The 27,506-nt window shown below is 46.4% G+C and overlaps 1 protein-coding gene across 1 annotated transcript in view; it reads left to right on the top strand.

Moving 5' to 3' along the window:
* LOC124013588 (ankyrin repeat and sterile alpha motif domain-containing protein 1B-like) overlaps positions 1 to 27,506 on the top strand; it is a 474,760-nt gene that overhangs the window by 420,083 nt on the left and 27,171 nt on the right. Inside the window, 3 exon segments of the mRNA XM_046327903.1 lie at positions 22,759 to 22,866; positions 23,707 to 23,778; positions 23,781 to 23,909. Coding sequence (XP_046183859.1) covers positions 22,759 to 22,866; positions 23,707 to 23,778; positions 23,781 to 23,909 — 309 coding nt within the window.

Genomic DNA, 27,506 nt, shown 5'->3' with positions numbered 1-27,506 from the left:
AGTCCCATTTAACACTATCTATTAATGGAGATGTATCCATGGCGAAGGTAGTTTAATAAAACTCCTATTGGCTCTTCAGGCTGCCGGTGAACAAAACAAGCTTCCCCATTGGTCCCCTGGAATAGACTATTTCTTCTGCATTGAATCCCATATATTGTTGATTTTTAGATCTGTTCGTTATTGTTCTACAACAAAGAGACATTGAATCCTTATAAACGTACATCCTGAAAAACACATACACTGTATAGATTGTTGATCAGTTTGAGGACGCAAAGCTCACCCATCTCAGCCACAGCAGTGCTTTTTGTCTTTACTGTACAGTGGTTGGCAGGCAACCGGTGGTCTCTGGTTTCCCTCCAGTTGTCCCCGGCGATGAGTAGGAGAGGCGCTGGTTAAAAATGGATCAGGAAGAGAGAGCGGGGGCAGAGGCTTGGTCTCCACGGTGATAGTGATGACCATTGTGTGTGTGTGTGTGTGTGTGTGTGTGTGTGTGTGTGTGTGTGTGTGTGTGTGTGTGTGTGTGTGTGTGTGTGTGTGTGTGTGTGTGTGTGTGTGTGTGTGTGTGTGTGTGTGTGTGTGTGTGTGTGTGTGTGTGTGTGTGTGTGTGTGTGTGTGTGTGTGTGTGTGTGTGTGTGTGTGTGTGTGTGTGTATTTGTGTTAGTGTGTGTGTGTGTGTAGACTAGAGCCTGCACTGCATCAGTCTTGTAGCAATAGATATTCCAGCCAAATCAATTACAATCAGGATAGACAACAGAAGGGCCTTTAGGAAAACCTGTAATTCCAACAAAGCCAACGACAGGGAGAGGGGGTGGGAGGGAGAGGGGGTGGGAGGGAGAGGGGGTGGGGAGAGAGGGGGTGGGAGGGAGGGGGGGTGGGGGGAGATAAAGGAGGACTAACTGTCTTTGATAAAAGACAAACCATTGTGATAAACCAGTGTCAACAGACTGTGGAAAACAATGTGGTATTGTTTGTTAGATCTATTGAGAGTGGTAAAAGAGAGACACACACACACACACACACACACACACACACACACACACACACACACACACACACACACACACACACACACACACACACACACACACACACACACACACACACACACACACACACACACACCAGAACCGCACATTATTATACAGTAGACATGACTTGTTGAAGGTACAGTAATAGAAACAGTGTATTCAACCAGTGATTAAAGCTACAGTCTGCGATTTGAAAAAACAACAAAAACAAGGTCCCGGTACTTGTTCTGGTACACAGCTGAGGCCGAATCACAGACTGTAGCTTTAAGTGAAGGCTAGGGTCTCTGTGTTCTACGGGGACATTGTCTCTTCCTTTTGATTTGTAAACACAAACCAACAGAAACAACACAACCACCCAATACACACCACAACATACCCACACCTGTCCATATACACACATAAATACATTGTCTCAATGGGATTTGTATTTTGTTCTAAGTCCATGCCTGCTCATGCAAACTTAACTAGGCTGTCACGGGCAATGCTAGCCTGGTTAAACTAGACTGAATACTACGAAACAACAGGGATAATAATGTTTAGTCCGGTTGGACCAGGCTAGTTCCCTTCCTTTTCATCTTACTACTAACACCAGACGATTTAGACCCACAACTAATGATGGAGATCAACATCACTGTGGGTTTTCAGTCAGTCTGTCTGCTCCCCAATTGGCACCCTATTCCTTAAATAGTGTACTACTTTTGACCAGGCCCATAGGGCTCTGGTCAAAAGTAGTACACTACACAGGGAATAGGGTGCCATTTAGGATTCCGTCTGTCTTAGATCCTTAGTGACAGTGACTGGAGTTCACCAGACGTGCTTTCATCCAATGTAGCCAAGGCAATGTCCTTGAGCTCAACCAATCCAGAGTCCATTGAACTGGAAAAGATCAAAAGGTCTTGTCGATGGCTTGGGGTCGTGACTTGTAGAGTTGTCTGGGGAGTTCTGATTGGGTTATATTGACAGACTGGGGGATGCACATACACTCACACAAAAATGCGTATACATGAGAACACAAACCAATAGAGACACGGTCACGATGTCTGAACGTGGTTGCGGTCGATGGAGTGAAATAAGAAATAAGAGGCCCTTTAGCCTCATTTTCAACCGCAAAGTGAACGCTTTTGGTTGCAAGGTCCATCAGATAAAATCACACCAGGGGACCGCGCTCTCTCATCAGGCAATTAGTCTTTCAGTTTGATAGAGAGATAGGAGGGAGGGGTAGAATAGGGAAGGGTAGGGAAGGGGGAGGGATGGAAAGAGAGGTAGGTAGAGAGGGGACAGTGGGAGGGAGAGGGGAAGGGGAGGGATGGAAAGAGAGGTAGGTAGAGAGGGGACAGTAGGAGGGAGAGGGGAAGGGGAGGGAGAGAGGATAGGTAGAAACGGTCAGGAAGAGAGAACTGCAAACTCAGTGGGAACTGGAGAGAAATATATAGAGGGACAGCGAGAGAGAAGAAGGAAGAGAGAACTGCATACACAGTGGGAACTGGAGAGAAATATATAGAGGGACAGCGAGAGAGAAGAAGGAAGAGAGAACTGCATACGCAGTGGGAACTGGAGAGAAATATATAGAGGGACAGCGAGAGAGAAGAAGGAAGAGAGAACTGCATACGCAGTGGGAACTGGAGAGAAATATATAGAGGGACAGCGAGAGAGAAGAAGGAAGAGAGAACTGCATACACAGTGGGAACTGGAGAGAAATATATAGAGGGACAGCGAGAGATGGATACACGAGGAAGAGTTGGTCTTGTTCTCTCATCATTAAAACTAGAACGGTATCGTGAGCACAGACAGTGATTCGGCTAAAGTTTCTCCCTCCCTCCTTTTATCTGCTCAAATGAGCCGGCCTGTCAACCTAGCTCTCCCATTGGTCAGAGAAGGCATCCCTTTGTGACAGGATCCTAAACGAGGGAAGGTCCTTGTTAAGGTCCAGTGATTAACCAGTGGTCTGTTCCACCAGTTCACAGTACGTATCTGTTTGAGTCATTATGGTCATAAAGCAACATGTTTTGGCATGAGAGTCTTACTGGTGTGGCATAGTCAAGGCTTCTGTTCTGAAACATGTTTATTTTATTATAAAGTCATTCAACAGTGTCTGAATATAGTTATTGTATGACCACGGTTTGCATTCCCCTTCATAGGACTGGGAGGTGGGGACAGTGAACTATTTTCCTTCCCCTTCACAGGACTGGGAGGTGGGGACAGTGAACTATTTTCATTCCCCTTCAGAGGACTGGGAGGTGGGGACTGAACTATTTTCATTCCCCTTCAGAGGACTGGGAGGTGGGGACAGTGAACTATTTTCATTCCCCTTCACAGGACTGGGAGGTGGGGACTGAACTATTTTCATTCCCCTTCACAGGACTGGGAGGTGGGGACTGAACTATTTTCATTCCCCTTCATAGGACTGGGAGGTGGGGACTGAACTATTTTCATTCCCCTTCAGAGGACTGGGAGGTGGGGACAGTGAACTATTTTCCTTCCCCTTTATAGGACTGGGAGGTGGGGACAGTGAACTATTTTCATTCCCCTTCATAGGACTGGGAGGTGGGGACAGTGAACTATTTTCCTTCCCCTTCATAGGACTGGGAGGTGGGGACAGTGAACTAAAATCAAATCAAATCAAATTTATTTATATATCCCTTCGTACATCAGCTGATATCTCAAAATGGTGTAAAGAAACCCAGCCTAAAACCCCAAACAGCAAACAATGCAGGTGTAAAAGCACGGTGGCTAGGAAAAACTCCCTAGAAAGGCCAAAACCTAGGAAGAAACCTAGAGAGGAACCGGGCTATGTGGGGTGGCCAGTCCTCTTCTGGCTGTGCCGGGTAGAGATTATAACAGAACATGACCAAGATGTTCAAATGTTCATAAATGACCAGCATGGTCAAATAATAATAAGGCAGAACAGTTGAAACTAGAGCAGCAGCACAGTCAGGTGGACTGGGGACAGCAAGGAGCCATCATGTCAGGTAGTCCTGGGGCACGGTCCTAGGGCTCAGGTCCTCCGAGAGAGAGAAAGAAAGAGAGAATTAGAGAGAGCATATGTGGGGTGGCCAGTCCTCTTCTGGCTGTGCCGTCCTGATTATAACAGAACGTGGCCAAGATGTTCAAATGTTCATAAATGACCAGCATGGTTGAATAATAGTAAGGCAGAACAGTTGAAACTGGAGCAGGAGCATGGCCAGGTGGACTGGGGACAGCAAGGAGTCCTCATGTCAGGTAGTCCTGGGACATGGTCCTAGGGCCCAGGCCAGTTGAAACTGGAGCAGCAGCATGGCCAGGTGGACTGGGGACAGCAAGGAGTCATCATGTCAGGTAGTCCTGGGGCATGGTCCTAGGGCTCAGGTCCTCCGAGAGAGAAAGAAAGAGAGAAGGAGAGAATTAGAGAACGCACACTTAGATTCACACAGGACACCTGAATAGGACAGGAGAAGTACTCCAGATAAACAAACTGACCCTAGCCCCCGACACAAACTACTGCAGCATAAATACTGGAGGCTGAGACAGGAGGGTCAGGAGACACTGTGGCCCCATCCGAGGACACCCCGGACAGGGCCAAACAGGAAGGATATAACCCCACCCACTTTGCCAAAGCACAGCCCCCACACCACTAGAGGGAAATCTTCAACCACCAACTTACCATCCTGAGACAAGGCCGAGTATAGCCCACAAAGATCTCCGACACGGTACAACCCAGGGGGGGGGCCCAGACAGGCCGACCACAACAGTGAATCAACCCACCCAGGTGACGCACCCCCCAGGGACGGCACGAGAGAGCCCCAGCAAGCCAGTGACTCAGCCCCCGTAACAGGGTTAGAGGCAGAGAATCCCAGTGGAAAAGGGGAACCGGCCAGGCAGAGACAGCAAGGGCGGTTCGTTGCTCCAGAGCCTTTCCGTTCACCTTCCCACTCCTGGGCCAGACTACACTCAATCATATGACCCACTGAAGAGATGAGTCTTCAGTAAAGACTTAAAGGTTGAGACCGAGTTTGTGTCTCTGACATGGGTAGGCAGACCGTTCCATAAAAATGGAGCTCTATAGGAGAAAGCCCTGCCTCCAGCTGTTTGCTTAGAAATTCTAGGGACAATTAGGAGGCCTGCGTCTTGTGACCGTAGCGTACGTGTAGGTATGTACGGCAGGACCAAATCAGAGAGGTAGGTAGGAGCAAGCCCATGTAATGCTTTGTAGGTTAGCAGTAAAACCTTGAAATCAGCCCTTGCTTTGACAGGAAGCCAGTGTAGAGAGGCTAGCACTGGAGTAATATGATCAAATTTTTTGGTTCTAGTCAGGATTCTAGCAGCCGTATTTAGCACTAACTGAAGTTTATTTAGTGCTTTATCCGGATAGCCGGAAAATAGAGCATTGCAGTAGTCTAACCTAGAAGTGACAAAAGCATGGATTAATTTTTCTGCATCATTTTTGGACAGAAAGTTTCTGATTTTTGCAATGTTACGTAGATGGAAAAAGCTGTCCTCGAAATGGTCTTGATATGTTCTTCAAAAAGAGATCAGGGTCCAGAGTAACGCCGAGGTCCTTCACAGTTTTATTTGAGACGACTGTACAACCATTAAGATTAATTGTCAGATTCAACAGAAGATCTCTTTGTTTCTTGGGACCTAGAACAATCATCTCTGTTTTGTCCGAGTTTAATAGTAGAAAGTTTGCAGCCATCCACTTCCTTATGTCTGAAACACATGCTTCTAGCGAGGGCAATTTTGGGGCTTCACCATGTTTCATTGAAATGTACAGCTGTGTGTCATCCGCATAGCAGTGAAAGTTTACATTATGTTTTCGAATAACATCCCCAAGAGGTAAAATATATAGTGAAAACAATAGTGGTCCTAAAACAGAACCTTGAGGAACACCGAAATGTACAGTTGATATGTCAGAGGACAAACCATTCACAGAGACAAACTGATATCTTTCCGACAGATAAGACCTAAACCAGGCCAGAACATGTCCGTGTAGACCAATTTGGGTTTCCAATCTCTCCAAAAGAATGTGGTGATCGATGGTATCAAAAGCAGCACTAAGGTCTAGGAGCACGAGGACAGATGCAGAGCCTCGGTCCGATGCCATCAAAATGTCATTTACCACCTTCACAAGTGCCGTCTCAGTGCTATGATGGGGTCTAAAACCAGACTGAAGCATTTCGTATACATTGTTTGTCTTCAGGAAGGCAGTGAGTTGCTGCGCAACAGCCTTCTCTAAAATCTTTGAGAGGAATGGAAGATTCGATATAGGCCGATAGTTTTTTATATTTTCTGGGTCAAGGTTTGGCTTTTTCAAGAGAGGCTTTATTACTGCCACTTTTAGTGAGTTTGGTACACATCCAGTGGATAGAGAGCCGTTTATTATGTTCAACATAGGAGGGCCAAGCACAGGAAGCAGCTCTTTCAGTAGTTTAGTTGGAATAGGGTCCAGTATACAGCTTGAAGGTTTAGAGGCCATGATTATTTTCATCATTGTGTCAAGAGATATAGTACTAAAACACTTGAGCGTCTCTCTTGATCCTAGGTCCTGGCAGAGTTGTGCAGACTCAGGACAACTGAGGTTTGGAGGAATACGCAGGTTTAAAGAGGAGTCCGTAATTTGCTTTCTAATAATCATAATCTTTTCCTCAAAGAAGTTCATGAATTTATCACTGCTAAAGTGCAAGTCATCTTCTCTTGGGGAATGCTGCTTTTTAGTTAGCTTTGCCACAGTATCAAAAAGGAATTTCGGATTGTTCTTATTTTCCTCAATTAAGTTAGAAAAATAGGATAACTATTTTCCTTCCCCTTCATAGGACTGGGAGGTGGGGACAGTGAACTATTTTCCTTCCCCTTCAGAGGACTGGGAGGTGGGGACAGTGAACTATTTTCCTTCCCCTTCAGAGGACTGGGAGGTGGGGACAGTGAACTATTTTCCTTCCCCTTCAGAGGACTGGGAGGTGGGGACAGTGAACTATTTTCCTTCCCCTTCAGAGGACTGGGAGGTGGGGACAGTGAACTATTTTCATTCCCCTTCACAGGACTGGGAGGTGGGGACTGAACTATTTTCATTCCCCTTCACAGGACTGGGAGGTGGGGACAGTGAACTATTTTCATTCCCCTTCATAGGACTGGGAGGTGGGGACTGAACTATTTTCATTTCCCTTCATAGGACTGGGAGGTGGGGACAGTGAACTATTTTCCTTCCCCTTCAGAGGACTGGGAGGTGGGGACAGTGAACTATTTTCATTCCCCTGCAGAGGACTGGGAGGTGCGGACAGTGAACTATTTTCCTTCCCTTTCAGAGGACTGGGAGGTGGGGACAGTGAACTATTTTCCTTCCCCTTCAGAGGACTGGGAGGTGGGGACAGTGAACTATTTTCCTTCCCCTTCAGAGGACTGGGAGGTGGGGACTGAACTATTTTCATTCCCCTTCACAGGACTGGGAGGTGGGGACAGTGAACTATTTTCATTCCCCTTCATAGGACTGGGAGGTGGGGACTGAACTATTTTCATTTCCCTTCATAGGACTGGGAGGTGGGGACAGTGAACTATTTTCCTTTCCCTTCATAGGACTGGGAGGTGGGGACAGTGAACTATTTTCATTCCCTTGCAGAGGACTGGGAGGTGCGGACAGTGAACTATTTTCCTTCCCTTTCAGAGGACTGGGAGGTGGGGACAGTGAACTATTTTCCTTCCCTCTCAAAGGACTGGGAGGTGGGGACAGTGAACTATTTTCCTTCCCCTTCAGAGGACTGGGAGGTGGGGACAGTGAACTATTTTCCTTCCCCTTCATAGGACTTGGAGGTGGGGACAGTGAACTATTTTCATTCCCCTTCAGAGGACTGTGAGGTGGGGACAGTGAACTATTTTCATTCCCCTTCATAGGACTGGGAGGTAGGGACTGAACTATTTTCATTCCCCTTCAGAGGACTGGGAGGTGGGGACTGAACTATTTTCATTCCCCTTCATAGGACTGGGAGGTGGGGACAGTGAACTATTTTCCTTCCCCTTCAGAGGACTGGGAGGTTGGGACTGAACTATTTTCATTCCCCTTCATAGGACTGGGAGGTGGGGACAGTGAACTATTTTCCTTCCCCTTCAGAGGACTGGGAGGTGGGGACTGAACTATTTTCCTTCCCCTTCAGAGGACTGGGAGGTGGGGACTGAACTATTTTCCTTCCCCTTCAGAGGACTGGGAGGTGGGGACAGTGAACTATTTTCCTTCCCCTTCAGAGGACTGGGAGGTGGGGACTGAGCTATTTTCATTCCCCTGCAGAGGACTGGGAGGTGGGGACAGTGAACTATTTTCCTTCCCCTGCAGAGGACTGGGAGGTGCGGACAGTGAACTATTTTCCTTCCCTTTCAGACTACTGGGAGGTGGGGACAGTGAACTATTTTCCTTCCCTCTCAAAGGACTGGGAGGTGGGGACAGTGAACTATTTTCCTTCCCTTTCAGACTACTGGGAGGTGGGGACAGTGAACTATTTTCATTCCCCTTCACAGGACTGGGAGGTGGGGACAGTGAACTATTTTCATTCCCCTTCATAGGACTGGGAGGTGGGGACTGAACTATTTTCATTTCCCTTCATAGGACTGGGAGGTGGGGACAGTGAACTATTTTCCTTTCCCTTCATAGGACTGGGAGGTGGGGACAGTGAACTATTTTCATTCCCTTGCAGAGGACTGGGAGGTGCGGACAGTGAACTATTTTCCTTCCCTTTCAGAGGACTGGGAGGTGGGGACAGTGAACTATTTTCCTTCCCTCTCAAAGGACTGGGAGGTGGGGACAGTGAACTATTTTCCTTCCCCTTCAGAGGACTGGGAGGTGGGGACAGTGAACTATTTTCCTTCCCCTTCATAGGACTTGGAGGTGGGGACAGTGAACTATTTTCATTCCCCTTCAGAGGACTGTGAGGTGGGGACAGTGAACTATTTTCATTCCCCTTCATAGGACTGGGAGGTAGGGACTGAACTATTTTCATTCCCCTTCAGAGGACTGGGAGGTGGGGACTGAACTATTTTCATTCCCCTTCATAGGACTGGGAGGTGGGGACAGTGAACTATTTTCCTTCCCCTTCAGAGGACTGGGAGGTTGGGACTGAACTATTTTCATTCCCCTTCATAGGACTGGGAGGTGGGGAGAGTGAACTATTTTCCTTCCCCTTCAGAGGACTGGGAGGTGGGGACTGAACTATTTTCCTTCCCCTTCAGAGGACTGGGAGGTGGGGACTGAACTATTTTCCTTCCCCTTCAGAGGACTGGGAGGTGGGGACAGTGAACTATTTTCCTTCCCCTTCAGAGGACTGGGAGGTGGGGACTGCTATTTTCATTCCCCTGCAGAGGACTGGGAGGTGGGGACAGTGAACTATTTTCATTCCCCTGCAGAGGACTGGGAGGTGGGGACAGTGAACTATTTTCCTTCCCCTTCAGAGGACTGGGAGGTGGGGACAGTGAACTATTTTCCTTCCCTCCCTTCAAAGGACTGGGAGGTGGGGACAGTGAACTATTTTCCTTCCCCTTCAGAGGACTGGGAGGTGGGGAGTGAACTATTTTCATTCCCCTTCAGAGGACTGGGAGGTGGGGACAGTGAACTATTTTCATTCCCCTTCAGAGGACTGGGAGGTGGGGACAGTGAACTATTTTCATTCCCTTCAAAGGACTGGGAGGTGGGGACAGTGAACTATTTTCATTCCCCTTCAGAGGACTGGGAGGTGGGGACAGTGAACTATTTTCCTTTCCCTTCAGAGGACTGGGAGGTGGGGACAGTGAACTATTTTCATTCCCCTTCAGAGGACTGTGAGGTGGGGACAGTGAACTATTTTCATTCCCCTTCATAGGACTGGGAGGTAGGGACTGAACTATTTTCATTCCCCTTCAGAGGACTGGGAGGTGGGGACAGTGAACTATTTTCATTCCCCTTCATAGGACTGGGAGGTGGGGACAGTGAACTATTTTCCTTCCCCTTCAGAGGACTGGGAGGTTGGGACTGAACTATTTTCATTCCCCTTCATAGGACTGGGAGGTGGGGACAGTGAACTATTTTCCTTCCCCTTCAGAGGACTGGGAGGTGGGGACTGAACTATTTTCCTTCCCCTTCAGAGGACTGGGAGGTGGGGACTGAACTATTTTCCTTCCCCTTCAGAGGACTGGGAGGTGGGGACAGTGAACTATTTTCCTTCCCCTTCAGAGGACTGGGAGGTGGGGACAGTGAACTATTTTCATTCCCCTTCAGAGGACTGGGAGGTGGGGACAGTGAAATATTTTCATTCCCCTTCATAGGACTGGGAGGTGGGGACAGTGAACTATTTTCCTTCCCCTTCATAGGACTGGGAGGTGGGGACTGAACTATTTTCCTTCCCCTTCAGAGGACTGGGAGGTGGGGACAGTGAACTATTTTCCTTCCCCTTCAGAGGACTGGGAGGTGGGGACAGTGAACTATTTTCCTTCCCCTTCATAGGACTGGGAGGTGGGGACAGTGAACTATTGTTCCTGACTGTCTCTATAATCACAGTTTGCTGATGGTGTGTGTGGTCTCCTCTGGCATTGCAGTGGAGTTTAGAGGATCAGGGTCGTTACCGCATCTGTCCCAGTTAAGCCTGTAATCAGTTGTTCCCCTGGACTGACGGGAACGTTAACGGGATTACTCCATCGATCAGCAAAAACACACACACACACGTTGGCACTAACTCTCTTCAGAGTGAGCAGACCACACACACACACACACACACACGTTGGCACTAACTCTCTTCAGAGTGAACAGACCACACACTCTCACAGTGCGGACAGACAGACAGAGATACACATGGACGCAGGCACAGAGACACACACACACACACACACACAGACTCTAGACAAAGATTAGAGGCTACGTCCCAAACCGTTTCATTTAAAGGAAGACTGTCAACACTGCAAGGCAAGTTAACCAGCTTGATCCCTCCGGCAAAAACACTGCAAACTGAAGAGACACCGAGAGAGAGAAAGAGAGAGAGAGAAAGAGAGAATAAAAGATGGAGTGAGAGAGAAAGAGAGAGAGCGATGGGTTGCCACTTTGCCATCAGAGACAGAGATAGACAGAAGAAGGGATGAGAGAGAGAGAGAGAGAGAGAGAGAGAGAGAGAGAGAGAGAGAGAGAGAGAGAGAGAGAGAGAGAGAGAGAGAGAGAGAGAGAGAGAGAGAGAGAGAGAGAGAGAGAGAGAGAGAGAGAGAGAGAGAGAGAGAGAGAGAGGTGGGGAGGAGGAGGGAAGAGCGATAGAATGATATTGAGTGAGAGAGAGAAGAGAGACTGATATTTTGCTGTTTATTATGATGATTATGTGTAACATAAATATTCCCCTTTGTGTCTCTACTGTGTCTTGGCATTGGCAATGTGACCTACTGGCTTATCATATCAGCAGAGCTTATTGAATTGGATTGAATGCAATTGAATATGGAGTTGGGAATGGAAGCAATAGAGGCAGAGTGAAAGAAAGAGTATATTGAGCCTGTAGGGTAGAGCCACTGTAGCAGTCACTCAGTCTCTATACGCAGACAATGAATTTCATTTAAATGCAAATGGGGGCATGGTGCAGTCAGACACACATACTGTACTGTAGAGAGAACACATACTGTAGAGAGAACACATACTGTAGAGAGAACACATACTGTAGAAAGAACACATATTGTAGAGAGAACACATACTGTAGAGAGAACACATACTGTAGAGAGAACACATACTGTACATACTGTAGAGAGAACACATACTGTATAGAGAAGACATACTGTACATACTGTAGAGAGAACACATACTGTAGAGAGAACACATACTGTACATACTGTAGAGAGAACACATACTGTAGAGAGAACACATACTGTAGAGAGAACACATACTGTAGAGAGAACACATACTGTACATACTGTAGAGAGAACACATACTGTAGAGAGAACACATACTGTACATACTGTAGAGAGAACACATACTGTAGAGAGAACACATACTGTATAGAGAACACATACTGTACATACTGTAGAGAGAACACATACTGTAGAGAGAACACATACTGTACATACTGTAGAGAGAACACATACTGTACATACTGTAGAGAGAACACATACTGTAGAGAGAACACATACTGTACATACTGTAGAGAGAACACATACTGTAGAGAGAACACATACTGTACATACTGTAGAGAGAACACATACTGTAGAGAGAACACATACTGTAGAGAGAACACATACTGTAGAGAGAACACATACTGTAGAGAGAACACATACTGTAGAGAGAACACATACTGTAGAGAGAACACATACTGTAGAGAGAACACATACTGTAGAGAGAACACATACTGTAGAGAGAACACATACTGTAGAGAGAACACATACTGTAGAGAGAACACATACTGTACTGTAGAGAGAACACATACTGTAGAGAGAACACATACTGTAGAGAGAACACATACTGTACATACTGTAGAGAGAACACATACTGTACATACTGTAGAGAGAACACATACTGTAGAGAGAACACATACTGTAGAGAGAACACATACTGTAGAGAGAACACATACTGTAGAGTGAACACATACTGTAGAGAGAACACATACTGTAGAGAGAACACATACTGTAGAGAGAACACATACTGTAGAGAGAACACATACTGTAGAGAGAACACATACTGTATAGAGAACTGGAGTGAACCAAGGGATATATCTATTCCTAGTTCTACATTTTTTGAATGGAGCATGCTTATTTAAAATGGTGAGGAAGGCACTTTTAAAGAATAACCAGGCATCCTCTACTGACGGAATGAGGCCAATGTCATTCCAGGATACCCCGGCCATTTCAATTAGAAAGGCCTGTTCGCAGAAGTGTTTTAGGGAGCGTTTGACAGTGATGAGGGGTGGTTGTTTGACTGCAGACCCATTACGGTCGCTGGATCTTGGTTGAAAACAGCAGAGGTGTGTTTGGAGGGTAAGTTAGTTAGGATGATATCTATGAGGGTGCACTTGTTTACAGATTTGGGGTTGTACCTAGTAGGTTCAATGATCATTTGTGTGAGATTGAGGGCATCAAGCTTAGACTGTAGGATGGCCGGGGTGTTAAGCATGTCACAGTTTAGGTCACCTAGCAGCACGAGCTCAGAAGATAGATGGGTGGCAAACAATTAACATATGCAGTCCAGGGCACAGCTGGGGGCAGAGGGTGGTCTATAGCAAGCGGCAACCGTGAGAGACTTGTTTCTGGAAAGGTGCATTTTTAGAGGTAGAAGCTCAAATTGTATTGGTACAGACCTGGATAGTAAGACAGAAATGGAAATGTCTGTGTTTTTGGTGGTTTTCCTAAGCCAGGATTCAGACACGGCTAAGACATCCGGGTTGGCAGAGTGTGCTAAAGCAGTGAATAAAGCAAACTTAGGGAGGAGGCTTCTAATGTTAACATGCATGAAACCAAGGCTTTTACAGTTACAGAAGTCATCGAAAGAGAGCTCCTGGGGAGTAGGAGTGGAGCTAGGCACTGCAGGTCCTGGATTAACCTCTACATTAACCTCTACATCACCAGAGGAACAGAGGAGAAGAAGGATGAGGGTACGGCTGAAGGCTATAAGAACTGTCCGTCTAGCACGTTCGAAATAGAGAATAAAGGGAGCAGGTTTCTGGGCACGATAGCATAGATTCAAGGCATAATGGACAGACAAAGGTATGGTGGGAGGAGAGTACATTGGAGGTAGACCTAGGCATTGAGTAATGAAGAGAGAGATATTCTCTAAAGACTTTTAAACTAAGTGATGTCATTGCAGATGTAGGAGGTGGGACAACATGGTTGGTTAAGGCATATTGAGCAGGGCTATAGGCTCTACAGTGAAATAAGACAGTAATCACTAACCAGGACAGTAATGGACAAGGCATATTGATATTAGGGAGAGGCATGCGTAGCCAAGTGATCGTATGGGTCCAGTGAGTGGTTGGGTTGGCTGGGGACACGGCGATTCAGATAGTTAGCAGGCCGGAGCTAGAAAGATAGCAGTTAGCAGGCCGAGGCTAGCAAGCTAGCATAAGGGCCTTTGAGGGACATCGCGATGGGGGAAAAGTCTGTTTTTGCCTCTTCGTGCGATGACGTTGATAGACCAGTCGTGGAATTAGTAGAGTTCCAAGTAGCAGAGGGGTCCAAGTCCAATTGGCAAAATGGGTAGTGGTCCAAGAAACTGGCCGGTGGATCAGCTAACAGTCAAATATGCTATAGATAGCTAGCAGGCAGCGGTTAGCAGAATGGGCCTTCAGGGGACGTCGCGCCTGAGGGGCCTGTTGGGATCCTCGGGCAGATTATGTCGGTATTCCAGTCGTGAAGGATTGGCGGGGTTCCGTGCCCCGTACCGGCAGTAGAAGGGGTCCAGATATTGTAGCCGAGGAGTGGGCTTCAGGAGTAGCCCAGGAGCCCTAGCCGGGAGATGGGTCTAGCTTGGGCTAGCCACAGGCTAGTTGGTACTTGCTCCGGGACGGAAACGATTAGGCAGGTGTAGTCAACCCAGGTTGTGGTTAGTTAGCTGCCATGATCCAGATGAAAGGGTTCAGAGTTTGCGATGGGAATCCGGGGATATAGAGAGAAAAAGAGGTCCAGTATGCTCTGGTTTGAAACCCGTTTTACGAACTGGCGAGAGCTTTCCGAGCTAAAGGTTAGCTGACTGATAGCTGGTAGCTAGGTAGCTTCAGTTGAGGTATTCCAGTTCGGAGGTAAATAGAGAAATACTTTAGAAAAAACAGATCCACACCACATTGGGTGAGGTGGGTTGCAGGATAGTATTTTAAATTAAAATGAATGCGAAGAAAAATGTATAAAAAGATATATACATGGGACGAGACAAAGACAAAAAACGTCTGACTGCTACGCCATCTTGGATCATCACCACAACGTGGTGATTTTCATATGGCCAGGTGGCCATATTTATGAGATACAGTATCTATTCAATCAAATCCGCAATGTGGGTTTCCTGTATAGGAAAATACATGTTCTTCTTGTTTCTGGATTGGGGAATTAATAATTCGAGTTTATTTAGATTTCTCTTTTGGTTGCTCTTAAGTGTGTGTGGTAACAGATGCGGGCCAGTAATTGGTGAGTGAGGGCTGGAGAGGAAGGAATCAATAACGTGTGTGTGTGTGCGTGTGTGCGTGTGTGTGTGTGTGTGCGTGTGTGTGTGTGTGTGTGTGTGTGTGTGTGTGTGTGTGTGTGTGTGTGTGTGTGTGTGTGTGTGTGTGTGTGTGTGTGTGTGTGTGTGTGTGTGTGTGTGTGTGTGTGTGTGTGTGTGTGTGTGTGTGTGTGTGTGTGTTAGGTAGTGGAGGTAGCGTAGGGAGAGTCATTAGGCTCACTGCTAGGTCTCAGACTCACTATAATTACCGACTCTCTAGCTGGAACACTCACCTACATCCTCCCTCCTCTGTCCTCTTATCCACACACACATCCTTCATTGATGCACATCACACCCGCACCTGCACTTACATCCACTGCCTTTTGGGAGAAGAGCTTACTGCCAAGACATTGTATGAGCCACACTCACACCCAAATCTAGGGTGTTGGAAGCAGTCTTTTGGCAGCCCTTTAAACCCCCTGCAGAATGTGCCAGGAAGGACAAACCAAACTAAAAAGTGTGTGTGTGTGTTTCACTGCAAACTTAATTACCTTGTAACGGTGAACCAGGCTGGTGCCTTTATGTGATAATAATTCTAATAATAATGTTACATATGGTCTGCTCTGTGTTTTTACCATTATGACTCATTGTTCCTTCTGTGAAAGCCCGGTTATTTCAATATATTAATGTTTAATAGAAACACTCATGTGTTTTGGTTATTACAACCAGTGGAGGCTGGTGGGAGGAGCTATAGGTGGACGGGCTCATTGTAATGGCTGGAATGGAATCAATGGAACAGTATCAAACACATCAAATATATAGAAACCACATGTTTGGCCCCGTTCCATTTATTCCATTCCAGCCATTATGATGAGCCTGTCCTCGTATAGCTCCTCCCACCAACCTCCTCTGATTACAACATTTGTTTTTACCTCAGGCAAATCAAATCAAATCAAATCAAATTTATTTATATAGCCCTTCGTACATCAGCTGATATCTCAAAGTGCTGTACAGAAACCCAGCCTAAAACCCCAAACAGCAAACAATGCAGGTGTAAAAGCACGGTGGCTAGGAAAAACTCCCTAGAAAGGCCAAAACCTAGGAAGAAACCTTGAGAGGAACCGGGCTATGTGGGGTGGCCAGTCCTCTTCTGGCTGTGCCGGGTAGAGATTATAACAGAAAATGACCAAGATGTTCAAATGTTCATAAATGACCAGCATGGTCAAATAATAATAAGGCAGAACAGTTGAAACTGGAGCAGCAGCACAGTCAGGTGGACTGGGGACAGCAAGGAGCCATCATGTCAGGTAGTCCTGGGGCACGGTCCTAGGGCTCAGGTCCTCCGAGAGAGAGAAAGAAAGAGAGAATTAGAGAGAGCATATGTGGGGTGGCCAGTCCTCTTCTGGCTGTGCCGGGTGGAGATTATAACAGAACGTGGCCAAGATGTTCAAATGTTCATAAATGACCAGCATGGTTGAATAATAGTAAGGCAGAACAGTTGAAACTGGAGCAGGAGCATGGCCAGGTGGACTGGGGACAGCAAGGAGTCCTCATGTCAGGTAGTCCTGGGACATGGTCCTAGGGCCCAGGCCAGTTGAAACTGGAGCAGCAGCATGGCCAGGTGGACTGGGGACAGCAAGGAGTCATCATGTCAGGTAGTCCTGGGGCATGGTTCTAGGGCTCAGGTCCTCCGAGAGAGAGAAAGAAGGAGAGAAGGAGAGAATTAGAGAACGCACACTTAGATTTACACAGGACACCGAATAGGACAGGAGAAGTACTCCAGATAAACAAACTGACCCTAGCCCCCGACACATAAACTACTGCAGCATAAATACTGGAGGCTGAGACAGGAGGGTCAGGAGACACTGTGGCCCCATCCGAGGACACCCCGGACAGGGCCAAACAGGAAGGATATAACCCCACCCACTTTGCCAAAGCACAGCCCCCACACCACTAGAGGGAAATCTACAACCACCAACTTACCATCCTGAGACAAGGCCGAGTATAGCCCACAAAGATCTCCGACACGGTACAACCCAAAGGGGGGAAACCCAGACAGGCCGACCACAACAGTGAATCAACCCACCCAGGTGACGCACCCCCAGGGACGGCACGAGAGAGCCCCAGCAAGCCAGTGACTCAGCCCCGTAACAGGGTTAGAGGCAGAGAATCCCAGTGGAAAAGGGGAACCGGCCAGGCAGAGACAGCAAGGGCGGTTCGTTGCTCCAGAGCCTTTCCGTTCACCTTCCCACTCCTGGGCCAGACTACACTCAATCATATGACCCACTGAAGAGATGAGTCTTCAGTAAAGACTTAAAGGTTGAGACCGAGTTTGCGTCTCTGACATGGGTAGGCAGACCGTTCCATAAAAATGGAGCTCTATAGGAGAAAGCCCTGCCTCCAGCTGTTTGCTTAGAAATTCTAGGGACAATTAGGAGGCCTGCGTCTTGTGACCGTAGCGTACGTATAGGTATGTACGGCAGGACCAAATCAGAGAGGTAGGTAGGAGCAAGCCCATGTAATGCTTTGTAGGTTAGCAGTAAAACCTTGAAATCAGCCCTTGCTTTGACAGGAAGCCAGTGTAGAGAGGCTAGCACTGGAGTAATATGATCAAATTTTTTGGTTCTAGTCAGGATTCTAGCAGCCGTATTTAGCACTAACTGAAGTTTATTTAGTGCTTTATCCGGGTAGCCGGAAAATAGAGCATTGCAGTAGTCTAACCTAGAAGTGACAAAAGCATGGATTAATTTTTCTGCATCATTTTTGGACAGAAAGTTTCTGATTTTTGCAATGTTACGTAGATGGAAAAAGCTGTCCTCGAAATGGTCTTGATATGTTCTTCAAAAGAGAGATCAGGGTCAGAGTAACGCGAGGTCCTTCACAGTTTTATTTGAGACGACTGTACAACCATTAAGATTAATTGTCAGATTCAACAGAAGATCTCTTTGTTTCTTGGGACCTAGAACAAGCATCTCTGTTTTGTCCGAGTTTAATAGTAGAAAGTTTGCAGCCATCCACTTCCTTATGTCTGAAACACATGCTTCTAGCGAGGGCAATTTTGGTGCTTCACCGTGTTTCATTGAAATGTACAGCTGTGTGTCATCCGCATAGCAGTGAAAGTTTACATTATGTTTTCGAATAACATCCCCAAGAGGTAAAATATATAGTGAAAACAATAGTGGTCCTAAAACAGAACCTTGAGGAACACCGAAATGTACAGTTGATTTGTCAGAGGACAAACCATTCACAGAGACAAACTGATATCTTTCCGACAGATAAGACCTAAACCAGGCCAGAACATGTCCGTGTAGACCAATTTGGGTTTCCAATCTCTCCAAAAGAATGTGGTGATCGATGGTATCAAAAGCAGCACTAAGGTCTAGGAGCACGAGGACAGATGCAGAGCCTCGGTCCGATGCCATCAAAATGTCATTTACCACCTTCACAAGTGCCGTCTCAGTGCTATGATGGGGTCTAAAACCAGACTGAAGCATTTCGTATACATTGTTTGTCTTCAGGAAGGCAGTGAGTTGCTGCGCAACAGCCTTCTCTAAAATCTTTGAGAGGAATGGAAGATTTGATATAGGCCGATAGTTTTTTATATTTTCTGGGTCAAGGTTTGGCTTTTTCAAGAGAGGCTTTATTACTGCCACTTTTAGTGAGTTTGGTACACATCCAGTGGATAGAGAGCCGTTTATTATGTTCAACATAGGAGGGCCAAGCACAGGAAGCAGCTTGAAGGTTTAGAGGCCATGATTATTTTCATCATTGTGTCAAGAGATATAGTACTAAAACACTTGAGCGTCTCTCTTGATCCTAGGTCCTGGCAGAGTTGTGCAGACTCAGGACAACTGAGGTTTGGAGGAATACGCAGGTTTAAAGAGGAGTCCGTAATTTGCTTTCTAATAATCATAATCTTTTCCTCAAAGAAGTTCATGAATTTATCACTGCTAAAGTGCAAGTCATCCTCTCTTGGGGAATGCTGCTTTTTAGTTAGCTTTGCCACAGTATCAAAAAGGAATTTCGGATTGTTCTTATTTTCCTCAATTAAGTTAGAAAAATAGGACGATCGAGCAGCAGTAAGGGCTCTTCGGTACTGCACGGTACCATCCTTCAAGCTAGTCGGAAGACTTCCAGTTTGGTGTGGCGCCATTTCCGTTCCAATTTTCTGGAAGCTTGCTTCAGAGCTCGGGTATTTTCTGTGTACCATGGAGCTAGTTTCTTATGAGACATTTTTTAGTTTTTAGGGGTGCAACTGCATCTAGGGTATTACGCAAGGTTAAATTGAGATCCTCAGTTAGGTGGTTAACGGATTTTTGTCCTCTGGCGTCCTTGGGTAGGCAGAGGGAGTCTGGAAAGGGCATCAAGGAATCTTTGTGTTGTCTGTGAATTTATAGCACGACTTTTGATGTTCCTTGGTTGGGGTCTGAGCAGATTATTTGTTGCAATTGCAAACGTAATAAAATGGTGGTCTGATAGTCCAGGATTATGAGGAAAAACATTAAGATCCACAACATTTATTCCATGGGACAAAACTAGGTCCAGCGTATGACTGTGAGAGTGAGTGGGTCCAGAGACATGTTGGACAAAACCCACTGAGTCGATGATGGCTCCAAAAGCCTTTTGGAGTGGGTCTGTGGACTTTTCCATGTGAATATTAAAGTCACCAAAGATTAGAATATTATCTGCAATGACTACAAGGTCTGATAGGAATTCAGGGAACTCAGTGAGAAACGCTGTATATGGCCCAGGAGGCCTGTAAACAGTAGCTATAAAAAGTGATTGAGTAGGCTGCATAGATTTCATGACTAGAAGCTCAAAAGACGAAAACGTCATTTTCTTTTTGTAAATTGAAATTTGCTATCGTAAATGTTAGCAACACCTCCGCCTTTGCGGGATGCACGGGGGATATGGTCACTAGTGTAGCCAGGAGGTGAGGCCTCATTTAACACAGTAAATTCATCAGGCTTAAGCCATGTTTCAGTCAGGCCAATCACATCAAGATTATGATCAGTGATTAGTTCATTGACTATAATTGCCTTTGAAGTAAGGGATCTAACATTAAGTAGCCCTATTTTGAGATGTGAGGTATCATGATCTCTTTCAGTAATGACAGGAATGGAGGTGGTCTTTATCCTAGTGAGATTGCTAAGGCAAACACCGCCATGTTTAGTTTTGCCCAACCCAGGTCGAGGCACAGACACGGTCTCAATGGTGATAGCTAAGCTGACTACACTAACTATGCTAGTGGCAGACTCCACTATGCTGGCAGGCTGGCTAATAGCCTGCTGCCTGGCCTGCACCCTATTTCATTGTGGAGCTAGAGGAGTTAGAGCCCTGTCTATGTTGGCAGATAAGATGAGAGCACCCCTCCAGCTAGGATGGAGTCCGTCACTCCTCAGCAGGTCAGGCTTGGTCCTGTTTGTGGGCGAGTCCCAGAAAGAGGGCAGTCACATATGATGTCACCATATCACCATTGTTATACATTTGATGTTGTCAATTTATTATCGTGGCTTGTATTATTCCAGAGTGCCTCACTACCAATAGAGGTAGGATTTGAATCCAACACTCTCATAACTGGGTTTTACTTCATTGGAGGCTTATTACATGCCTAGTTCACGTTGATTCCATGTTAAATACAGTACATGTTGATAATTGTGTTCTAACAGTTGTGCTGATAGTAGAGGTCAACCGATTATGATTTTTCAATAACGATACCGATTATTGGAGGACCAAAAAAAGCCGATACCGATTTCAATATATATATATATATATATTTGTAATAATGACAATTACAACAATACTGAATTAACACTTATTTTAACTTAGTATAATACATCCATCAATAAAATCAATTTAGCCTCAAATAAATAATGAAACATGTTCAATTTGGTTTAAATAATACAAAAACAAAGTGTTGGAGAAGAAAGTAAAAGTGCAATATGTGCCATGTAAGAAAGCTAACGTTTAAGTTCCTTGCTCAGAACATGAGTCATCAATATTCCCAGGTAAGTAGTTTTAGGCTGTAGTTATAGGCCTATTTCTCTCTATACGATTTGTATTTCTTATACCTTTGACTATTGGATGTTCTTATAGGCACTTTAGTATTGCCAGTGTAACAGTATAGTTTCCGTCCCTCTCTTCGCTCCTCCCTGGGCTCTAACCAGGAACACATCGACAACAGCCACCCTCGAAGCATCGTTACCCATCGCTCCACAAAAGCCGCGGCCCTTGCAGAGCAAGGGGAACAACTACTTCAAGTCTCAGAGCGAGTGAGTTGATAGGCTTGAAGTCATAAACAGCGCAATGCTTGAAGCATTGTGAAGAGCTGCTGGCAAAACGAACGAAATTGCTGTTTGAATGAATGCTTACGAGCTTGCTGGTCTCTACCATCACTCAGTCAGACTACTCTATCAAATCATAGACTTAATTATAACATAATAACACACAGAAATACGAGCCTTAGGTCATTAATATGGTCGAATCCGGAAACTATCTCTCAAACAAAACATTTATTCTTTCAGTGAAATACGGAACCGTTCTGTATTTTATCTAACGGGTGGCATCCATAAATCTAAATATTCCTGTTACATTGCACAATCTTCAATGTTATGTCATAATTACGTAAAATTCTGGCAAATTAGTTCGCAACAAGCCAGGCGGCCCAAACTGTTGCATATACCCTGACTGCGTGCAATGAACGCAAGAAAAGTGACACAATTTCACCTGGTTAATATTGCCTGCTAACCTGGATTTCCTTTAGCTAAATATGCAGGTTTAAAAATATATACTTCTGTGTATTGATTTTAAGAAAGGCATTGATGTTTATGGTTAGGTACAGTCGTGCAACAATTGTGCTTTTTCTCAAATGCACTTTTGTTGAATAATCCCCCGTTTGGCGAAGTTGGCTGTCTATGTTAGGAAGAAATAGTCTTCACACAGTTCGCAACGAGCCAGGCGGACCAAACTGCTGCATATACCCTGACTCTGTTGCAAGAGAAGTGACACCATTTTTCCAAGTTAAAAGAAATTCATGGTAGCATGCAATATTAACTAAATATGCAGGTTTGTAAATAATAACTTCTGTGTATTGATTTTAAGAAAGGCATTGATGTTTATGGTTAGGTACATGTTGGAGCAACGACAGTCCTTTTTCACGAATGCCACCACATCGATTATATCATATATATATCATATCATCAACCATATGTAGTTAACTAGTGATTATGATTGATTGATTTTTATAAGATAAGTTTCATGATAGCTAGCAACTTACCTTGGCTTCTTACTGCATTCGCGTAACAGGCAGGCTCCTCGTGGAGTGCAATGTAATCAGGTGGTTAGAGCGTTGGACTAGTTAACCGTAAGGTTGCAAGATTGAATCCCCAAGCTGACAAGGTAAACATCTGTCGTTCTGCCCCTGAACAAGGCAGTTAACCCACCGTTCCTAGGCAGTCATTGTAAATAAGAATTGGTTCTTAACTGATTTGCCTAGTTAAATAAAGGTGTAAAAAAAATCGGCCAAATTGGTGTCCAAAAATACAGATTACCGATTGTTATGGAAACTTGAAATCGGCCCTAATTAATCGGCCATTCCGATTAATCGGTCAACCTCTAGTTGATAGGTTGTTGACCTGTGTCTCTCTTCCTCCCTAGGTGTTGAAGGTCAGTCTGATAGGACACAGGAAGAGAATTCTGGCCTCGCTGGGAGACAGGCTTCACCAAGACCCTCCACAGAAACCCCCACGGGCCATCTCCCTACGGGTCAGTGTGTTTATGTGTGTGTGTTTGTGTGTGTGTGAGTCCTCTCTCTCTCTTCCCTCCCAGATGGTAGTAGTCCTAGAGACTGCAGAGAGGTTCAGTGAGCTTAGGGGAAATATCTCCACTGCTGTTGTTAGCCTTCACAAGTCTCCCGGCAGACACAAAATGGATGCCGCCAGGACCACAATAGACTGCTGTTTCCCCTCTCCCTGCCGGTCCTGGATACTAATTACAAGATGCTGGATTCCATTCCCTAGTGCATATGGGTCTAATGTTCAACTTACAAAGGCCGGGAAATGCTTCACCTCCTGGGACTCAATTTGATCCGGCAGCCAGGATGTGGCTGCTGCTCTGCAGCCTCTCAAGGCCAAGACGCCTGCTTTCATTCCATTTAACAAATCGGTCCAGACAGAGGGGCTGGGCAGCGTCTCCACTGCAAATCTAGTCTGCTGTCCAGAGCCAGGCTAGCAAACAGAGAGGTGGCTGAAGGTTTATTCAGCATAGCATGTTATCATGTTCCAAAAGCATTCCACTAGATACCACTTAGAATGCATGCTCAACACAGTAGCTTCATTTTAAGAGGTATGCTAGTGAAAATAATGATGTAACAGCTAAGCAAGGCAATCACTATGTAGTGGAATCATTATACCATTATTGTCTCGCCCTAATCCCCCCCCCCCCCCACCTGGAGGCATGTCCACGATGGGAGTAGCCAGTAGTGGCAGTCTTGACATTTGACCTCTCCTTTTCTAGATACAGCCTATCACGGAGCATCAAAAGCATCACATGGCACACTTCACCACAATTTAATAATCCCTTTCCTCTGTCCATCCATCCTTCCAGGAGCCCGGTGGCTGCAACACCCCTCCCCAGATCCTTCCGGGCCAGGCTGCGTACACCACGGCGGGAGTCCCAGGGGGGGCTCGTTGGACGTGCAGCACCTCATCATGCAGGCGGACGCACGGCGCCGCCAGCGCTCCAACGACAACTACTTAGAGGAGATGCCTCGCTCCAAACTGGAGCGGCAGATGGCCCAAGTCAGCATGGTGAGGGGGGGGGGGGGGAAGGAGGAGAGGGGGAGGAAGGGAGGGAGGGAAGGGAAGATAGGGAGAGGAATAGACAGCAGCCTCTCACAATTATTTTCCTGTGCGTCCCTATTTGATCTCTCTACCAAACTACGAAAGCGTCGTCTCGGATGGTCGGGGGGGCAGAACGCTGTTATAAATCATTTGTACACTGCAAATTGACCGCAAGAATCCCAAACAGATATATTATTAGATAAAAATAGAATCATTTCAAACCTTGATTACTTTGGGATAAGATCACATATGCCTCTATTTACACGTGGAAACTACTGTACTTGGGAACAAATTAAAATCACTTTGAGCTAATTTGTTTTATGTACAACAACAATTATTTAAAAAAAATACATATGAATATATATTTATTTGGCCCTCGGACTGCCTATTGGAGAATCCTGCCCTACACCGTACATTTACATTACATTTAAGTCATTTAGCAGACGCTCTTATCCAGAGCGACTTACAAATTGGTGCATTCACCTTATGACATCCAGTGGAACAGTCTGTGCATCTAAATCTTAAAGGGGGGGTGAGAGGGATAACTTATCCTATCCTAGGTATTCCTTAAAGAGGTGGGGTTTCAGGTGTCTCCGGAAGGTGGTGATTGACTCCGCTGTCCTGGCGTCGTGAGGAGTTTGTTCCACCATTGGGGGCCAGAGCAGCGAACAGTTTTGACTGGGCTGAGCGGGAGCTGTACTTCCTCAGTGGTAGGGAGGCGAGCAGGCCAGAGGTGGATGAACGCAGTGCCCTTGTTTGGGTGTAGGGCCTGATCAGAGCCTGGAGGTACTGAGGTGCCGTTCCCCTCACAGCTCCGTAGGCAAGCACCATGGTCTTGTAGCGGATGCGAGCTTCAACTGGAAGCCAGTGGAGAGAGCGGAGAAGCGGGGTGACGTGAGAGAACTTGGGAAGGTTGAACACCAGACGGGCTGCGGCGTTCTGGATGAGTTGTAGGGGTTTAATGGCACAGGCAGGGAGCCCAGCCAACAGCGAGTTGCAGTAATCCAGACGGGAGATGACAAGTGCCTGGATTAGGACCTGCTCCGCTTCCTGTGTGAGGCAGGTTCGTACTCTGCAGATGTTGTAGAGCATGAACCTACAGGAACGGGCCACCGCCTTGATGTTAGTTGAGAACGACAGGGTGAGAACCAATCAGGCCTTTAAGGTAGAGTGGCCAGATGGAAGCCACTCCTCAGTAAAAGGCACATGACACCCCGCTTGGAGTTTAGCAAAAGGCACTTAAAGACTCTCAGACCATGAGAAACAAGCTTCTCTGGTCTGATGAAACCAAGATCGAACTCCTTGGCCTGACTGCCAAGTGTCACGTCTGGAGGAAACCTGGCACATTCCCTACGGTGAAGCATGGTGATGGCAGCATCGCACTGTGTGTATGTTTTTCAGAGGCAGGGATTGGGAGACTAGTCAGGATCGAAGCAAAGATGAACAGAGCAAAGTACAGAGAGATCCTTGATGAAAACCTGCACCAGAGCGCTCAGGACCTCAGACTGGGGTGAAGGTTCACCTTCCAACAGGACAACGACCCTAAGCACACAGCCAAGACAATGCAGGAGTGGCTTCGGGACAAGTCTCTGAATGAACTTGAGTGGCCCAGCCAGAGCCCGGACTTGAACCCTATCGAACATCTCTGGAGAGACCTGAAAATAGCTGTGCAGCTACGCTCCTCATCCAACCTGATAGAGCTTGAGAGGATCTGCAGAGAAGAATGGGAGAAACTCCCCAAATACAGGTGTGCCAAGCTTGTAGCGTCATACCCAAGAAGACTTGAGGCTGTAATCGCTGCCAAGGTGCTTCAACAAAGTACAAAGGGTCTGAATACTTATGTAAATGTGAAATTTCAGTTTTTATTATTAATACACGTGCAAACATTTCTAAAAACCTGTTTTTGCCTTGTCATTATGGGGTATTGTGTGTAGATTGATATGGAGAAAAAAACCATGTAATAAATAAGGCTATAACGTAACAAAATGTGGAAAGTCGAGGGGTCTGAATACCTTCCGAATGTACTGAATATTAGCATGCATGGTACAGTATGGTAACCTCTCTACCAAAATCCATGATCCTCCTATTGAACCTCTCCACCAACCTATGAAAGCACGGTCGGCGAGTCAGAGGCATCTGGGAGAGCAGCTTCTCTTAAGCGTTCCTTTGATCTACCCCGATTAGGGTCCATCCGGAGTGTGTGTGAGAGTGTGTGTGATTCACAGAGCTTGTCGCACCAGACACACTCTTGTGTTTATAAACGACTGACTCCTTGAAGTGCGTTTGTGTCACGACTCACAACATTGGCCTCTTTAGAGCAGCACTCAGGTGAGTGCAGTGAGTCAGCAAGGTCGTGTGGAGGAGATCATTATGGATACTTCTCTATTCCTCTCACTCTCACATACTCTCTCTCTGTTTTACTTTCCACTCTTTCCTTCATCTCTCCCTTTCTCCCCCTTTTCCCTCCACATTGCCTCTCCGCCCATTGCCACTGAGGCAGTCAGAGATCATGCCCTGCTCCCTCCCCATTGCTACTGAGGCAGTCAGAGATCATGCCCCACTCCCCCATTGCTACTGAGGCAGTCAGAGATCATGCCCCACTCCCCCATTGCTACTGAGGCAGTCAGAGATCATGCCCCACTCCCTCTCATTGCTACTGAGGCAGTCAGAGATCATGCCCCACTCCCTCTCATTGCCACTGAGGCAGTCAGAGATCCCCCCCCCATGCCTTCCCCATTTCTACTGAGGCAGTCAGAGGTCATGCCCTACTCCTGCCAATGCTACCGAGGCAGTAAGATATCATGCCCTGTTCCCCCCATTGCTACTGAGGCAGTCAGAGGTCATGCCTTGCCCAATCCCCATTTCCACTGAGGCAGTCAGAGATCATGACCTACTCCCCCATTGCTACTGAGGCAGTCAGAGATCATGCCCTGTGCCCCCCATTTCTACTGAGGCTGTTAGAGATCATACCCTGCTCCCTCCCCATTGCCACCGAGGCAGTCGCAATCAGAGATCATGCCCTACTCCCCCATTACTACTGAGGCAGTCAGAGATCATGCCCTACTACCCCTCATGCCCCACTCCCCCCATTGCTACTGAGACAGTCAGAGATCATGCCCTACTCCCCATTGCTACTGAGGCAGTCAGAGATCATGCCCTGGGCCCCATTACAGGGATAATGAGTCTCTCTCTCTCTCTGTGCTCTTTCTGGTCTTTATATAATTGTGTTTTGCCAATTGTGTCTCTATCTTTGTCTCTTCCCCCTCTTTCTCTCCCTCTCTCTTTCCCTCCCTCTCCCCCTTCTCTCTCTTTCTCTCCCTCTCTCCCCCTCTCTCTGTCCCCCCATCTCTCTTTCTCTCCCTCCCTCCTCTCTCTCTCTGTCCCCCCCTCTCTATCTATCTCTGTCATTTAGATCAGTTTGATTAGCCCAGTGTCTTGGAGTAGATTACCTGTTCTGATCCTCCTCTAGGGCTCACCCTGCAGCTATTTACCCTGATGTCATTATCCCTGATTACCTCACCTCCAGAGTATCTCATTAAGACGCAGATGGATGTGACACCCAAA

Source organism: Oncorhynchus gorbuscha, linkage group LG25 (assembly GCF_021184085.1).
Source record: "Oncorhynchus gorbuscha isolate QuinsamMale2020 ecotype Even-year linkage group LG25, OgorEven_v1.0, whole genome shotgun sequence".
In the NCBI taxonomy this organism is placed as follows: domain Eukaryota; kingdom Metazoa; phylum Chordata; class Actinopteri; order Salmoniformes; family Salmonidae; genus Oncorhynchus; species Oncorhynchus gorbuscha.
This window is presented reverse-complemented; position numbering and strand designations above follow the sequence as displayed.